The sequence below is a fragment of the Kryptolebias marmoratus genome, linkage group LG3 (genome assembly GCF_001649575.2).
Source record: "Kryptolebias marmoratus isolate JLee-2015 linkage group LG3, ASM164957v2, whole genome shotgun sequence".
NCBI lineage: Eukaryota > Metazoa > Chordata > Actinopteri > Cyprinodontiformes > Rivulidae > Kryptolebias > Kryptolebias marmoratus.
This window is the reverse complement of record NC_051432.1, coordinates 8,470,916-8,489,532: the sequence shown is the minus strand read 5'-3', so window position 1 is coordinate 8,489,532 and position 18,617 is coordinate 8,470,916. Positions and strand designations below refer to the sequence as shown.

The 18,617-nt window shown below is 39.0% G+C and overlaps 1 protein-coding gene across 2 annotated transcripts in view; it reads left to right on the top strand.

Moving 5' to 3' along the window:
- Positions 1-18,617, top strand: part of pax5 (paired box 5) — a 76,625-nt gene that overhangs the window by 43,867 nt on the left and 14,141 nt on the right. Inside the window, exons 6-7 of one of the 2 annotated variants that reach the window (XM_025003709.2) lie at positions 6,473-6,573; positions 17,624-17,756. In XM_025003709.2, the coding sequence (XP_024859477.1) occupies positions 6,473-6,573; positions 17,624-17,756 (234 nt within the window). Of the gene's footprint in view, positions 1-6,472; positions 6,658-17,623; positions 17,757-18,617 lie in introns of both variants that reach the window. The other variant, XM_017421767.3, reaches the window with a different exon arrangement.

Here is an 18,617-nt window from a genome sequence, read left to right as displayed (position 1 = left end):
AACAACTATAATTCATTCATTTTTACAGATATTGAGCTAAAACCTGGTGTGGTAATAGCTGAGAGTCATCCCTAACATATACACTGAGTACTAACACATCGTACAACATATTTGTTAAAAAACTTTGCGTCAGGTTGGGTGGAGACAGCAGTGAATCCAATGCACAGACTCATCTTGGTTCCAGAAATAAAATAATTAATTTTAAATAAAAGAACAAATACAAAAAGATGAAGATGCAGCAAAACCAAAAGCACAAATGAGGGGAACCAGACAGCGCCTGAAGCAACAACAGACCAGTGAGTAAGCGGAGGAGATGACCAGTTTTTAAAGACAGTGGGTGATTAGGTGAAGTGGGCACAGGTGAGTGTTTACAACTTGGATCAGGTGAAGATGGGCGTGGCAGGCAGACAAGAAATACACTGAGAAGTGAATGATGAAAGGAATACAAAGGCACAAGAAACAAAAACTGAACGAAGACAAGACTAAACACAAAGACAACCAAATGACAAAATACAAGAAACAACAAACCCAAACCTAAACATGAAAAATGACAATAACCCCAAATCCTGACACTTTACATTCATGTGGTTTTTCCGTAAAAGGAAATGAATCCAATTAATATCCAATTATGTGCGATCTAGTTTAGTCTAAAACAATCCAGATTCATTAATATATAAAATGCAATTGAGTAAAACAAAAAAAAAACATATTTAAGCAAACCAGCAGATTGCAACCAGCAAACTTCACTTTGTTGCAATCCCCCGCCTTGAGCAACACAAGGTGACAGTGGAAAGGAACAACTCCATTTCAACAGGGAGAAACCTCCAGCAGAACCAGAACCAGAACCAGGCTCAGGACGAGCGGCCATCTGCTTCGACCAGCTGGTGTTTGAGAGGACAGGGAAGAGAAACACAAACACAGAAGTACTGGGTCAGGTGTAATCTATATGGGAAGGAAAACAAAGAAGACAGGATTAATGTCAGAAATAATAGCAAATACAAGACGGAGTCTGTAAGATTTATCAAAAAGGAAAGTCTTAAGCCTCGTCTTAAAAGTAGACAGGGTGTCAGCCTCACGAACAGAAACTGGAAGTTGGTTCCACAAGAGAGGAGCCTGATAACTGAAAGTTCTGCCTCCTGATCTACTTTACAAAACTCTAGGAACCACAAGTAAACCTGCAGTCTGAGAGTGAAGGCATGTAGAAAAATGACCTCTCCTCTTAATTCTCATCAGAATTGAATCAGCTGGAGGCCTTTAAAAACAAAGAAAAGAAAAAAAAAATAATAGGTTAAAAGTATAACAAGAGTTTAATACAGTAAGCATATTTTTAAAAAATATTGTCTATACTGTTTTAGCGCATAGTCAGTCCATTGGTTAAACCTAAAAATCAGCAAAATAATGTTTTTGGATGATACTGTTCTAAGGGCTTATTGAAGCTTATAGAGACTGTGAGTGAAGGAGGGTGGTGGTAATGTGTGTGTGTTGGGGGGGGGGGGCATATTTAATGGCTTCTTTCACACTGGAAATCTTCTAATCTGCAAAATGAGCTAAAAGGTCATGTAAAAGCAGTTCTGTGAACTTCAATTGCCTGCAGTTTCTGTAGTGCAGACACACAAACAAGATTTGTCTCAAACAGTTGCAGGATCCATAGTACAAACAAGCACCTGTAGTAGGAAAGTATCTAATCGAAAAGGTGGCTACTATGAATCTGAGTGCTCATTTTACATTTTTAATCATGTTGTATCACATGTTGTATCATATTGCATCACAAGTCATATGGTATACCTGATGTGATTCAGTACATGTTACGAGCTGTATTTATTCGTCAGACATGAGTGTAAGGAGCCAAACAGCAGCTGTGCAAGTGGTGGGAACACTGGAAGGCAGGATCAGCAGCATGTGTGTGTTTGTGTGTTGGTGGGAGGAGTGTGCAGGGGCAAAGGCCTGTGGTGACCTGTGCCCCCCAGCCAAAGTGAGGGGAAGTAGGGGGTGACTGGGGGCAGAATGGAGAAGAATGAGTATGAATGGAAGAACTTGACTTGTGGGGCCAAAAGGGGACTATTGTACCGTAAACCTTTTCAATTTCACACTAAAGCTGCTTGTGTGTGTGTGTTTGTGTGTATGTGCGTGCATCCAACATGGACACCTGGACAGGTGGCTCAATTACTGAAGGGAATGTCTTCCTTTTTAACCTGTTTTCATCCTGCTTTCAGCACCTTTGCAGGAAAATCACACAGTAATTTGTGGTCATTGCAAACATGAAGAAACAGATTTAGGGGCATTTACCCAGAATGCCAAGCTGACCTCTCAACCCCTTGTGCATCCACTGTGACATGCATCAAATAAAAGAAACTGGGAGTGAGCAAGAGATGGAGGATGGAGGAAAGCGAGGAGGGGTATCTAGGCCCTTCAGCCACAGCTCCACTCAGCACCTCCCAAAACTTTGATCTCTGGACACACACACACACACACACACACACACATTTAGCTGCATACAGGGGCTGTGAGGTCAAACTTACAACACTTGTCCTATCACTAAGATAATCTACACTATGTCAAGTGCAATAAGACACAGACAATAGTCCACAGGCACACACAGGCATGCCAAGAAGGCGTCAACTCCAATTCTTGCGAGTTTTAGGATTCAATAATTCCGACTGTTTCCGGTGTTGCTGAAAAATGGCAAAGGCACGCTGAGAAGGTGATGGAGAGGAAGACAGAAGAGGCGGAGAGGAGAGGAGAAAAAAGCAGAAAGAAGGGAACAATGAGGGCTCATTGTTTGTTTTGTTCTGCTCTGAAAAAGAGGGAAGAGAAACGCTTCCCTTCTGAGACTGAATCACAGAGATAGAGGCAGCTGTGAGTGTGTGAGCGCGTATGTGTGTGTGTCCGTGTCCGACAGTGAATAGGATTTAACCCGTCACGGCAATGAGTTTCTTTACCCATCCGTGGATACAATGAGACCAGCCGGATATCAAGCTACCCACCCACACACACACCCACATCCACGCCAAGATTCATGCATGCACACACGCGCACACACACACTTTCACACACATGAATGGACAATATTGATTATGACAAGTAGAAGCTTTGTTCTTTCTGCTCAACTACAGTAGCTTCTCCCACCTCCTTCATTCTGTTTTTCTCAGGACGTTTGTGGGTCCAGATGCTTTGGCCAGTCTTTCAGAGCGTGTTTGTGTGTGTGTGTGTGTTTGAATGTGTGTGCGGCAGAGAGAAAGCAGAAAGCAATAAGCTGGCTGAAATGGTGCCATCAGAGCTACATGATTGATCAATTGAATTCCATCATGGGGACTGGCCAGTGGGATTAAATGGGTTGCCGTGGGTTACCAGGCTAAAGCGTCACACCGCCTTTATCTCTCTCCCTGATTGGTCTGTCACCAGAGACCTGAACCATACACTCTCCCAGCTCCCGGTGTCTGCGGATGAGTGTGTGTGGACGAGACTACAGAAGTGAAAGAGAGATTACGATCGAGGAGTGTGTTTGTGAGACATCAGTTGAAAGAGGTTTTGTGTTCTGAAAACGTATAGCGAGGTTTTGTGAGTTGGGCACCTCTGTGTGTGTGAGAGAGAGCTATAGATGCTGTTTTAAGATACAAGGTTTACTAGAAGTATCTGAAATAAACCAAAACCACCAGTTTAAACCAAGTCTAGATTTATCATTTTATCAAGGTTTGAAATTTTGTTTGGAGCTGTCAGCAGATATACACAAATATAATCTTATTTCCATCTCAGTAGGAGATCTTACTTTTCTTGGGTTTACTCAGAAATTTGTTCCACAATATAAAGAGGTGTTTTGATAACATAAGAGGCACAGCCAAACCACAAAAACCATCTTAGATGAGAAGAGTTGCTTGAGTCACTTTATGTGAATAGAATTACAAAGGTAATGGTCCTCTAAAAGGTTGGAAATTTCCTGATCCGAACAAATTACCACAGATCTGAACACATAATGTTTGTGTCCTGTGCAATAAAGTGATTGTTTCATTCTCTCTCAATCTGATTCTAATGTTGTGACTTTTAAAGTAGAAAAATTTCCCAATGACATCACTTGATGATGCTTAAACACCTCAGAACATGTTTTCAAAATTTCAAGCCTTTACAAAATTGACAGTATTTGGATCCTATGACTTATTTAGAAATAAATAATTAATTAACTTTAGCTAAAATTATGCCACTCTTTGAAGAGTTGTTCTGTCAAATAGTCCTCAGCAGACAGTACCTTATCAATGGCATCGGTCATAGGGTACAGAAGAAGAGGGCAGACGTCTTCCTCGAGGCATGGCCTAGGGCAAACAAGAGCCCATTTGATATTGTATTTCAATATTAAAATGGATTTTTTTTCCCACGGAAAGAATCTTTCCTGGATTTCAGTCACATTTGGATGTTTTCACTGCTGTGACAACAGTCAAAAATGAAGCTCAAAATAAAGTTTAGAACTTTAAAAGTGGGACTTAAACCATTCAATATTGCTGATATTCCAAGTGTTTTATTTAGATTACTCCATTTCAGTTATCCCAAAGTTTAACCTTTGATAGCCAGCCAACACAGTTTATTTTACTCCAGAATTACAACCTGAATCTGTTTTATCACTCATCTCTTATCTCTCACTGAATTAATATATTCCGTGCAACCACCTCAGCTTGTTCAGATATATGGGTGAATAATCTAATGAATATGGTAGAAATGATAAGATACATGATCGTAACATTTTTTAAATATATCTAATACCAAACTAAGACATAAGCAAGCCATCATATCAGCCATAGAGCTACATTCAAACACTGCTGCAATATGTTTCCTAACAGAGGTGCAGCATTAAGGGTGGGATTTATCCGATGAGAAACAAACCAACAGAAGTGAAAGTAGAAAGCTTACTGCTTCAGCTATCACCACTTTTATGAGTAAGGCAGTCATTTTGGATTTTGAGGTTAAGGTTGGTCAGGAATGTCCATCTTTCCAAGTCGGGATTCTGACTTTCAGTTGATTTTTTCCAACCTGAAACTGAAAAATTCTGACTTCTGAGTGCAAATGAAAGTCAGCTTCAGTGATCGGATCTTTAAACTGAGACAGAGCACACTTTAGTGTTTGACAGGACTTTGTTGGACTAAAGGTTTGTCATTCCCAGCTTTGTGCAGACAAACATCCGGTTGTTTGTGAATGTATTTTTATGGATGTCACAGGCCCAATCTAGAGCGGTAATAATTTGAAATTTCACATAAAGTAAACACTAAACACCTAAACACTAAAGTAGAAGTGTTTATATCTGAACACTTTAGGTTTTAAAATTTGTTCACTGTTCAACAATGTTCAGTAAGTACTGTGAAATATTATATTTAAGGAAGGATCACATTTAATCAACATGCCTGCAGGGAATTAATTCTGCGATAGAAAACAAAACTACAATTGTCTGCAATGAATTCTACAAGAAGCATCCAGACAAATAAAAAGAGTCAAATAATGTCCTGTCGAGTCATCAGAATTTCCTTTGATTTGTTAACTAAACTCAGCAGAAACAGAAATTATTCTTTGACTTTGAAAGTGGTTGGAGATTAAACAACATCATAAACCCCTCGCTTTTCTCCCGTTTTACTTTTCTTTCTTCTCACTGCATTACGCTGCTCTTTCTTTAAGACCAAAGCCTGGCACAAATGAATCTGTATTTTCAGTCCAAATGAAAGAAAAAAATACAGATATTTGAAGTCTCTTACCCTTCTCCACCTGTCTGTCATATCACCACCCCGGGACACACACTCTCCCACATACACACACCAAACACACAGTGACCTCCTGGACTAAAATAGGCTCTCAGGAGCAGTTTGGAGCAATGAATTGACTCTATATCGGGGGATTTTCACCCTCATCCCCTTTTTCTCTTTATCTTTTTCTCTCGTTCTCTCTTTTCTAATCATTTGTGGGCTGCGACTCTTCAGAGTTCTTATAATTGTCTCGTTCAGTCCCTCAGCCTTGCAATAACTGCAGGATACGAGAGCTCACAGTCTAATACTGATACCGAAGCAATATATATTTGTGTGTATGTGTGTGTATGGGTGATACAACGAGAGCGACGGAGAATTGTGTTTATATGAGAGGAGGGAGTGTACTTTTGAGAGATCAAGAAGGAGAGACTTCGAATACCCGGTAATGGATTGCATTTGTATACCGTTTTCTCAGAGTCTCCACAATCTATGAAGTTACTCAGTCCCAAATCAGTTCATTGGAGTTTTTTCAAGTCGACTAACTTCCTTCTCCACATCTGTCTTAGAGATTTATATTATCAACCTTTGCCTCCAATCCTCCCTTCAGCCCTCTGGTATCGTCTTTTTTTTTATTTTCCCTTCTGTTATATCAACCAGACTTTTTATCTCAGTGTGCCTCTCCTCTCAAGTTTTCATTCATTCACGAGCAAAAACTCCAGTTGCAACTTCTCTAACATCGCTCCTCTTCTGTGCAGGTTTGCACGAGTCGCCGCTGGCTAACGGCCATGGCCACAGTGGGCGGGAGTTCCTCAGGAAGCAGATGAGAGGGGAGCTGTTCTCGCCACAGCAGATCGAGGTATTGGACCGCCTCTTTGACAGACAGCCGTCATGTCCGATCCAATCCACCACTGAGCTCTATGTGAGCCCTGACTCTGGCAAGGTAAGGGCGAGGCATTGGGCAGGCTCTGGGCTCAGACAGAGTTATGGGGACAAAGTTGAAAAAGTAAAAAAAAAAAGGCTTGACTCAATTGTAATGTGCAGAACTCATGAGTAGTTCTGCTTGCATCAATTATACCTCACCATATAGTATTTATGGTAGCATCCTGGGCCAAAGTCTTTTTTAGAGCGTTCACCCTGTTTTGTAGTTGATTCTTACTGTTTAAGAAACACGTGTATATTTGTGGCTTATCTAGTAAATACTGCAGCTGCACTGAGTTGAGTTGAATAAAAATGTGGCCTTTTTAAAAAAAAAATTATTTTACTTGCTGTCAAGATAAAGACCAAAGCAATAATGATTAGAGCTGTACCAGTAATCACTAAAGACTAAAGATTTAGTATTATTGTTGTCCACATAAAGCAATACAAAATAATATCTTGACCTGCTGTAGATTTTACCTGGTCTTTGTTTGGAGAAACAGAGTTTAAGTCTGACTGGACTGATGAGCTAATGGCTAGTCTGAGTGGAGCCAAGGGTGTCGACCTAAAACAACTTCAATCTTAAATATGGTTCATGCAAATAGTGTTTTATAAATCTTTACATCACTGACAATTTCACATTACATGATAGTTTACATATTCTTCTGTAGTAACTTACAAGCACAAAAGCAACAGCAGCTAGCTGTAACACTTCTGATGGAGCCTGGGGCATTTTCATCAGGAGTATTTAAATATTTCTACCAGAAGAACCATGAAATGGAAAATAAGGTTTATAAAACAGTATTTTCACAAGCCGCTGTGAAATCTTTGAGATTTTACGATGATAGCAATCCACCTTGGTTTTGGCCTAAATTAGACTAGCCATTAGCTCATCAATGCAGTCAGAATTAAACTTTTTTTTCCTCAAAACTGAGGCATTTACAACAAGTAAGTCAATAATTATTCATAACCTTTCCAAAAGAAATCATCTTTAGAATATTTCAATAATACCAATAAGTAATAAATACTGTAGTAAAAAATAACTTAATACAATCATTAAACCTCAGTTGACACATACTGTAAAAAAATCTACTTGGCTTTAAATCCATAAAAACATAAACTAAATAGCTTTTTACCTGTTTGAATATCAGTTTCCTGCTGTGATAAATAAGTAGTGGGTGGACAACAGTTTTAGCTTAACAAATGCACTCGGTGCCACAAACCACTAACAAATCATAAAACATGAGTGAGTGATGAGATTTCTTTTGTTTTCAGGTTGTAATTTTTGACAATAACCAAAAGTACAGAATGTTTTTTTTCTAGTAAAAACATAAGAGAGGAGTTGACTCAGCCTGACTATGCAAAATTGTTTACCTTTGTCATGTTAAAAATGCACTGAAAAAATTCTTTAAAAAAACACAAAGAGAAACTTGAAGGAGAAATGTTTTAGAATTGGACAATTCATCATTTTAATATTTATGCCTCAGAGATGTTAGTCCTGAGTCAGTGATGCTGCTGTAGCTGACTAACAACATCAACTTAAACTTCATCAGAAACCTTTGATGCAAATCTACTAACATACCAGTCAATCTACAATGTGTGCAAGTTAAACGTAGATTGTATTTTTGTCTTTGCTTTTAGCTAAAAAGCCTGCCTGCTTTGCCTTGCCATGCCACGTCAATGTTAACAAAATTCACCATGTTGCACAGTGAAACTGTCCAACTCTGCATTCCTCCTCCTTATTTGCTTTCCTTTGGCTCCGTTCGCTGACTGCTCTGAAAATGTGAACATCAAGTTTGGTTTTCTCCGTTGGCCCGATGCACCGCTGTGACTTCCTGTGGTCTTATAGACACTCTGATGAGACACAGTCAGTCTGGTTTATTGATGTTCCTATAATCTTGACACACTGCAGGGGTTAATGAGCATATTGACCCGCCGTTCATTATGACCTCACTTCCTGCTGCTCGGAGGACAGTGATGGAGCTATCTGCATGCTGATACACATGGGAATGAGCTGCATATGTGTGTGTGCTTGTGAGAGATGGAGATGAGAAAGGGTGTTAATGTTGTGTCTAAATTGACCTCCAGCCCTTTTCCAGCAGTGAATTAATGTAAATCTGAGTGGAATGGACAGGTGTAAGAAGTACTTTGAATAACAAAATGAGAGCAAGCTATTGTTTGTATTCTGTTTACCCTTTCTCAGATGTTTTCCCTTTTGCAGCTCTCCCCTCAGTGATAAAGGGATAGTTCAGATCTGTTGAACGCTTATGAGCATGTAATATCTTACCTGTTGTAGATAGCTCGTCAACTGACCTCCATTTGGAGAAATAGGGTTTAATTGTGACTGGAGGAATGAGCAGTTAATGAGAAGAGCCAATACCAAAATGGACTGATGCCATTTGTGTAAACACTATGTTGTAAACCTTTGTACTGCCATTAATTTTGAATTACACAGTTATTCCAATAAAAAATATTATGATATTCCTGCAGGAAGTGCCCCAGAATGCACAAAAAAGGTAAAGCTAGCTTCTGTTGTTGTTATTTGGATTTTCAAGTGACAGTAGAATTTTATTTTACTAACTATGTAATGCAAAACTGATGACATTGTCAATATTTCTCAAATAATGTTTACATTAACCTGCTTGAAAATTTTAAGATGGTGGTTTGGGTTAGGTGGAATGGACACTGGACAAGGCACTGACTCCAACTAGAGGAATGATAAGACAAATGAGCAGCTGAAATTACTGTAAATATAATGAGGAACGTAATGACTAAGTGAGTGCAGGTGTGACAATTACAACAGAAGCCCTGGCATCTTCAGGAAAAAACACCGTAAACTAAACAGAAAGCTTGAGGTGAAACTTCTCCAGCAAAATTAAACAGGAAGCAACTACAGGACAGGATGAAGTAAAACAAAATATCAAACATGACGACAGAGCACAAAAACAATGTAACAAAACAAACAACACAAGCATAACTCCTGACAGATTGGAGTTAGTTCAAGATGGCAGCAATCCACTGAGGTCTTGGCCTCATCGTAACTAGCCTGTAGCTCGTCAGCTTAGTCACAATTAAACTGTATTTTGCCAATCTGAGATTGTTCAAAGAGCCATCTGCAGCAGATAAAATCATATTTTTTTGTCTTTTCTACAGAAACCCACTTCAGAACATCTGAACTATTCAGAATTGTACTTCTGTTCAATATGTATTTGAAACCAATAGTCAATGTCAAGGACAAAGGGGTAATCTCAGCAGAATATAAAAGCACTAACAGGTTGCAGCCTTAGACCCGCAGGGCAGAGTTCGGCTGTTTAACCCTTTCACTTCCATTTGACCGACATGGGGGAGTGCAGTGACACAGGGCGAGAGGTCGACAGGTATTGGCTGCCGAGGCTCTATAGACTCAACACCATAATACCCACAATTCCTGGGTCAGTGTCCTCTCTGAGCCCGGTCAAGCCGATGAAGTCTGGGTTTGGGGTAGGGGCTTTAAAATCCGGGTCACACTGGGGTCAAACCGCATTACAAAGAAATCCAAGCGCACACATCTACACCTCCCCGCCCCCTCTTTCTTTTTCCTGGAGGGGATGATTGACAGGCACACCCTTAACACTGACACACTGACAGCTACAGCTCAGCCTCTTTGGTATGTGAGCAAAGGTGTGTGTCTGTGTGTGTGTGTGAGCCGGTAATGGCGGGGTTACGGTCAAGGAGGGTCAGCCGGCGTTGTGACTGACAGTCCTCGAAGAAGCCCAACACATTTGGCCCGAGTGGTGATGTTGTGTGTTGGGGTGTCTATTGTTATGTATTTAAGAAAGAAAGGAAAAAGGTAGAAGGCGCAAGCGAGAAAACAAAGAAAAGTGCAACGGGGTCGCAATTTTTTTGAATCAATATTCTGTAATTTCAGCTCCTCGTCATTTTTAATGTTTGTTGCAAATAAAGAAGGACTTTATCTCCTTGGATTAATCTCACCTAAATATCTGAAGAGTAAATTTACTCCCAAGCAAATGTGCTGCACTCTGTCTCCAGTAGTTACTCTTCTATCCTGTTTGTCTCAAACCTATTCTTTATACCTTTTCCCCTAACAAGCCGTTCTTTTATCTCATCTTCCTCTCTTGCTCTTGTTCCCCTCTCCCGGTAGCCTATTAAGCTTCAGTATTAATTTATGTGCGTGCTCGCGTATGTGTGTGTGTGTGTGTGTGTGTCTGCAAGTGTGCCTGTCAGAGAGAGTTCATTTGAATTTCCCTTCAATCACTTCTTATTACTCAGCTGATAAATCAGGAGGGCTAACGGCGCCCCCACCCATCCGTGCCGCTCCGGGTCCAAGTGCACATCCCGTCACCAAAAAGCCCAGCTACACTGGGATAAAGACAAGGAAAAAACACTATTTTTAACTTGATGTAATTACTATTTAAGATGCTTAAATAAGTTAAAGGGGAGAACTAATTCTTGAAGCAGACCAATAAATATTCTGACACTTGTCACTTCTCTCTGTATCATCGACTGAATTTAAATTTAGAGAGATTTGAGACATTTTTCATCAGTATACGGCATTTTCTAAATTGTTGGTGAACCTAAACTCAGGTAAAAGGATGGATACTTGAGAGCTGAGTTCCCACTAAACAGTATTTTGAGTTTATTTATTTATTTCATGTTGTTTGTGGGAGGATATTAAAGATATTTTATAAATTGCCACCAATGTTTTATAGAAAATGAGTGGGTCAGTCTTATGTTTGTGTCACTTAAATGTGAAATATAAAGTTATAGACGTGAAACATTATATCATATGCATGTCCCTGGCTGCTTTGTTGCTTAATTTATACATAACATTTAAAATTCTTCATAAAATCTAATGTTTGCCATCAGTAAGGAAATCTATGAGTGGAGATTGTACAGATGAAATTATATCCTGTTAGTAATGCCTCTTGATAAGGAACGTGTGTGTTTGCTCTGCTGTAGTTTCTTTGAGGAGTTTTTGTAGATTTGGAGTTTAAATAAAAAGCTGGAACACACCTTTAGAAGAACAGCATTTCTATCATCACAACAGCCTCTAGTCTTTTCACAGAATAAACCAGTCTGGATATTAGAAGCTTAGTTTTAATTTGATCTTTGCACTGCAGACTTTCTCTTAATGTCTTGCACTTGAGGAACAGTGGTTTAAACTTTTGTTCAGATCAGATTTTGACTTCTTAAACTTCACTTGTTTTAACAACACAAGTTCTTTCCGAAGCCAGAGGACAAAAACAAGTTCCTCACTGAAGTGGAACCATTTCTAACACAACCACATGCAGCTTTACCTCAGTCAGAACCCCTCATGGCTTTAGTGTTCGGTGTGTGAGTACCAACACTTGTTAGAGAGAGAAGTTCATTATTGGTGAGTGTTTTATCAAAGACAGAAACAGGAAATAGATCCAGGTTTACTCTTACAGTTATGTATCTAGTATTCAGTCATTAGTTTAGCTTATATTGAATTTATTATTCAAGGCCAGTACAAAAACAACGCATGTTAGGATACTGTTGCTTTGTACATAGGAAGTCTAGCCAAAGGTTAATTTACAAACCTAGTCTTTTGTTGGGCTGAACAAGAAAACTAGACCGTCTACACATGCAGACTAATCGGTGTTGTCTTTGTTTCACCTAAGAGGTTATAAAAAAAGTTAAAAGCTTAATTGCTGCTGGTAAACTGTCTCAAATCTGAGGAGCTCTAAACAAAATGGTCCAAATAACTTTTTATACTGGTTTGAAACCTCATTAACCACTCCCCTGGTTGGAGCACTTGTAATGATGGATTTTAAAGTAGTTTGACTTATTACCTAACAACACTGTTAACATTTTTATAAGTCAGTGATGCTACTTTATTGGTTTTTAATATAAACCGGATTGTGACAGGATTACAGCATGCAGATCCAACTGGGCAGCTTTTACTGGTGAACATTTTCTTATGAGATGAAACCAGTAAAGATTGGCTTTAATGGTTCTGGAGCCCCAAGTTTAAGGTGATGCTATAAAACAACACTCAAGTATTTAAACTCTTCTCCTTTTTGATCAATAACAGTAAAATATTAACAACTTTTTGTCTGATTATGAAATGCATTGACATAGTCCTGGTGCAGTTCTGAGTTAAAATGGGATCCTCAAACCACAGAAACCCTCCCATCATTTGCCTGTTAGATAATTCCTAAACCTGATGTGGAGTCTTAGCCGTTGCATATATGACAGCATCATTTGCATGCATTTGGTGCTGAACATCCTTACAACTACAAAATTTATTCTCTTAGCAATGCTCACTCAACAGCAAATAATTTTAAGTTGAAGAAATCAATATGTGACTCTTAGATAAGAGAAATCAGCTAAGTTTTTCATTTGAAACGTTCATAGATTTTCCTGCCTCTCCCCAGAGCTAGGCTAAGTGTGGGTTGTCTGCCTGAAAACGAATATCTTCTCCTCTGCTGCCACGCTCAGTTTGAGTCCAGATAAATTCTTTCCCTGACAATCTCTGCCTCTGTTTGTGGGCCACAGAGGGAATTGAGTTTGTTTATAGTCGAGCCTTTCCCATCAGGAGTACACAAGACAATGTGGCGAGAGAGAAAGAGAGACAGGTGGGGAAGCTATTTGCAGAATGGAGAAAAAGGGAAAAACTATTATGCAAATGGTGAAAGCCAGCAGGGCCAATCTGTGTGTGTGTGTGTGTTTCGCGGGAACGATTAGGGCTCATCTGTTATTGATGTGAGATTTGGACTAAACTGTTACCTTACAATATCTGAGGCAGCAGACCAGCCTGCTGTATACAAGGGAGATGGTGAGAGCCTCAGTGAGACATAAAACATCAAGAGAGCTGCTATTAGAGAGTTAAAGTGCTCTGATGATATTTGATTTGCTTTGCTCATTTTTAAAGTTTAGCTTGACAACGTTTTTGCTGCAGACACAGATATTTCTATCAGAAAAAGACCAACAAAACACACTGTGAATTGTAAAATCTATGAACTGTGTTTCCCAAACTGTCTTCATAAGAGAACTATGCTTATTAAATCTTTTCTAGTTTTGAAAAAAAAAAAAAAAAATCACAAAGGGATTTGTATTTTTTTGTTAATATTAAACCAAATATTTAAATAACGTTTTAAGACAATTCACATTTTTTGCTTAAATTACATAAATCTTTGGTTGGTTAGGCCTCTTTGGTAAAATATTACTATTTGACTTTTGTAGGATTCACTGATATGAGTAATTTCAAGGGGCACTGAGATCATTTGCATGCATGGTTTAAGGAAACATAAAAAGTCAAACCTGCACTTTGGCCACTAAGTTGGCTGATGCTGTTTTAGAGAGACCAGTTTGAGGAACCGATCACTGAGACAAAATACATGTTAGAGGACATACCAGATTTTAGGTCAGTATTTTTTTCTGGACAAACTGACACATCTTTGTTTCCTGATTCTTTACTGTCATCATGACTTCAGCCATTCACACTTCCCAGAACAATCTTAATTTGCCACCAATGTCTTCTTGAACTCTTTTCCACCAGTCAACACAGTTCTAACTTTAGTTATCGTCTTTTTTTTTCCTCCTAAAGATGTTGCTTATACTACATGAGGACTTCCTAAATACAGTATTCTGTTTTATTGGATTGACTTACAGTAAATGTATGAATTGCTCTGTAAAAGTTTGCACCTGGTCCAGATCCCTCTGCCATCTTTTCTTGTAACCCTCCATTCTGCCTAACCCCAACCCTCCCCTCCCAGTCCAACCCCTCCATGCCCCGGCAGCTGCGTCCCTTTCCTTTCATGAAGGCTGATGGTGCTGTATGAGCGATGGAATTGACAACATTTACGGGTGCGAATGAGAATGATCCATCTTCCTTAGCGGGCCTGTCACCCCACTGGCCAAACTTCATCATGGCCAATTACCACAGCAGACCCCTTCTTCTCTGCCGGTGCTGCCGCCTGGCCCTACACATGGATACATGAACACATTAGACACTATTATAATGAGACAGCATAAAGTGGGGGGTTGTACAGGGATGGCATGTTTGATATGGCGACGAAAAACCTGCAGGTTTGATGTGCGTGACGTCTGAGAGAAAAGAAGGCTTTAAAAAGTGTCTGAAGCCCAAAACCGGGCAGAAAGAGAGATGTGTGTGAGGCGTACAGCGTAAGCTCTTACTTGGCAGGTCACAGTCCAGTGGTTGTGTTGTGTGTTGACGAGCACAGGGGTGTTTAAGAGGTCAGTGAGCACAAACAAACGCCTACACCTAGGCCTTTACACACACAGATGCAGACACATTAAAAGGGTCAGTGCGAAACTCTCACCTCATCCTCTAAAGGAAATTCTGATTGGTGTCATTAGTGGACGCATACACACTGGTTCAAACACACACACACCCACACACACACTGGTCTGGTCAAGCAGTAATACGTGAGGAAAAAGAATAGAAGCTATTTATTATTGCTATTGATGTATGGACTGGGTTTCAAGTAAAAAAATATTTGAAGTTAAGCTCTAACTTAGAGTTTGCATATGTCCTTTAGATTTTTATTTGAAGTAAATTATTTTTGTTCATGTGCATTTGATATTAATTTATTTGAAGTTCAGTGTGTTGGCTGAAATACGTCAGCATGTAGATTAGTTGACCTAAATCAGTGGTTATCAAACTTTTCATCTTTTGACCCACATAATGACATTAGAGGCTTGTGACCTCAATTATTGCTGCTTTATGTATAAACATTACTAATAACCCTACAAAACAAGAAAATAAAAACAACACAAACATTCTCAACTGCTGTGATTATTTTTTATTCATTCCTCATTACTGTTTTATCTTTCGAAACAAATATAAATTAAATATGTAATTAGCAGTCATTTAAAATTTCTGTTTTATTTCTGGAGATTATCTGAAGATCGCCACTTTTAATGGTCCAAAGTCAGGATTCCTACACATTTCCCATAATAAAATTATTCACTTTTTTATTACACTTTATACACTTACAATGTAAATATAAAATGTGACTGTAATATGTCATTTTTCAAACTTTCCCTCCAAGGAGTCAAATGTGAAAGCAAAGTATCACAAAACTGGAGCTGGTTAAAAACTGTATTTTATTTACCATAAATCTGAAAAAACCTGTGTAAGTCTGGAAACACAAAGCTTTTTCCATACTCCATTTTCTTTTTACCATCAAACATGGGATATACTAAAAGAAAATTCCACAGTTTTCACGTAGTTCAAGCTTCTTTCTGTCATTCCTCATGCTTTAAAATATGTAAACAATCACAGTTATAACTAAGGTTTCAAATACTCACGCTCACGCAGGCAGTCAGAAAACAGCCCATTGATCTACCAGAAACACAGCAGCCTTGAGATTCCTCTGTGGTCAATCTGGATAAAGTTGGCCATTAGTGTCGACACCATCACTCAAAGTTGCCTCACACACTCGCACACAATGTCTCACAGACAGTCTCAGATCTGGAGATGAGGATGGATGGGTCACGGCTATAAGATGAGGTCAAACACAGGTGAGCAGCTAGTTTTCATTCTCCATCCATCTGACTGCACTCTGACCTGTCTGTGTCAGTGTTACAGCACCTGCTTCTGAATTCTATCTGCAGGAGCACAAATGATTCAGAGGTCATACTCAAAATTAACTTTACAAACATATTTTTGCATTTTTAGCTTTTTTGTGGATTGGAAGTGGGGGTTTTAAAACAGAAATCCAGGTTCTAATGACAAAAATGTTTGTTGTAGTAAATTGCTATGACTTCTTTTAAATATTGCATAAAAGATTTCACAATGTTTTCAAAGTAGATTTCAGTGGAAGTACAACGATCTGCATCAGCTGCACATGTAAGGTGTAATGCAGTGGTCCCCAATCCTGGTCCTGGAGGGCCACTATCCTGCATGTTTTAGAGGTTTCCCTACTTTGACACACCTGATTTGAATAACTGAAGAGCAGAGAAACATCTAAAAAATGTAGGATTGTAGCCCTCCAGGACCAGGATTGGACACCACTGGTGTAACGTATGCCAGAAGTGGTTTAAAAGAAATCACCGCTCTTCCTATTGCTAATTATATGCTTGATAGTCTAGGACTTTTACTACAAAGAAGCTGGTTTTTAATTATAAAAAATCTTCAGTCTTCATTTTATCTTGTTGCCCAACAAATTGGGTTGTAATCTACATTGGGGGCTCGTCCAGGATATTTATATTACAATCTCACCTGTGTAAAACTAAGAATGGCACATGTAGAAAATAACTATTTAGAAAGAAGATTCTTTGTCTTTATAAAAACATTTTCTATCAGTAATGTTTTTAGAGGAGCTAGAACTTTCCCAGGTAATAAAACCTGAACAGGTCGACTGTAAGCACATAATTCTTTGTCACTTTTCTGTTTGTGGTTTTGAACATCTATAGTGTTTGTGTGTTAAAGGTATTTGGAGTGTGTGGGTGTGTGTGTGTATGTGCTGAGATGATCACAGTTCTTATTGTTGTTGGTATCTGGGGAGACAAGAGGCTTTGTGTTAGCTGTGGTCTATGTAATGCCGCTGTCTGTGTGTAAATATATGTTTGTTGTGTATGTTCTGTGTGAGTGTGAGGATGAGAGGGATGAAGAGAAACTGCAAGCTGATCCTGTGGTTATAGACTGTTGGAGTTGGTAGTACAGTAAATCCCTGTCTTTGTAAACAGATCAATAAACTCTCAGCTGTTGGTGCGTCCCTGCGTGTCAGTGTGCGTGTTTGTGTGTGTGTGTGTGTGTGTGTGTGTGTGTGTGTGTGTGTGTGTGTGTGTGCGTGCGTGCTTATAGGCAAAGCTTCTTTACTCTTTGCTGTGAGGAAGGTGTAACGTGCTGGAAATATGGCGAGATGTAACAAACAGATTGATCACAGCTGCATGCAGCACAGGGCACATCGGTGCCTTCATGTTATATCCAACACACACAGAATCATTTTGATTTGTTGTTTAATAAATCCATTCTTACTCCACTTTCTGCTTCTTTTCAGACATCAGACTACTCGGCCATGGCCTCACTAGCAGGTGGACTGGACGAGATGAAGAACAGTTTGGCCAATCCGAGCACAGGAGCTGAGCTAGGCGCCAATGTGTCCGGTCCACAGTCCTACTCACTAGTCCCAGGTAAAGAGAAAGCCATTCAACTAATAGTTAGGCACTTTTTCTGAAAGACCTTTTGACTCTTGACTCAGATTTTGCTTTAAAAGAAGTCTACTTTAAGAGACTGTCAGGATTCATAGAAGTGGATGTCTCTGGAGTGGTTTTAAGTAGTCAGTATCTCACCTGTAGTAGATAGCTGTCAAAGTATCCTCAGTTTTGAAAATCAGAGAGAAATTCTTGTACAGGATATTAGCTAACAAATAGTCAGACTGGGGCCTAATACAGAGAGATGCCCTTGACAACAATTATAACCTCAATCAAAACCTTTGTTGTGGATTTTTACATCATGGTTCTTTTGCATTAGATGGTTACATGGACTCGTACATTTAACATGAACGTGTTGAAACATCTAATTCACGTAGAACAAGTTGCCGTAAACCATATTTTAGCAGCTGATCTTCAGTGTAAATAACTACAGATATCTGTAAAAATGACATTAAAGCATTCAGATGAACTGCTATGAATTTTTGAAGGTTTTTATTGTTTCAGATGAAGTTCACACATGAATAGCTGTTGACTACTCTATGAGATGTTTTCCTTGATTCTCCCAAACTTCATTGCTCTGACTGTTGTTTACTGTGGATATGATACTGTACAGGTGCTGGTCATAAAATTAGAATATCATGAAAAAGTAGATTGATTTCAGTAATTCCATTTAAAAAGTGAAACTTGTATTATATATTCATACATTACATACAAACTCATATATTTCAAATGTTTATTTCGTTTAATTTTGATGATTACAAATGACAACAAATGAAAATCTCAAATTCATCATATCAGAAAATTAGAATCTTGTGAAAAGGTTCAAAATTGATGGCACCT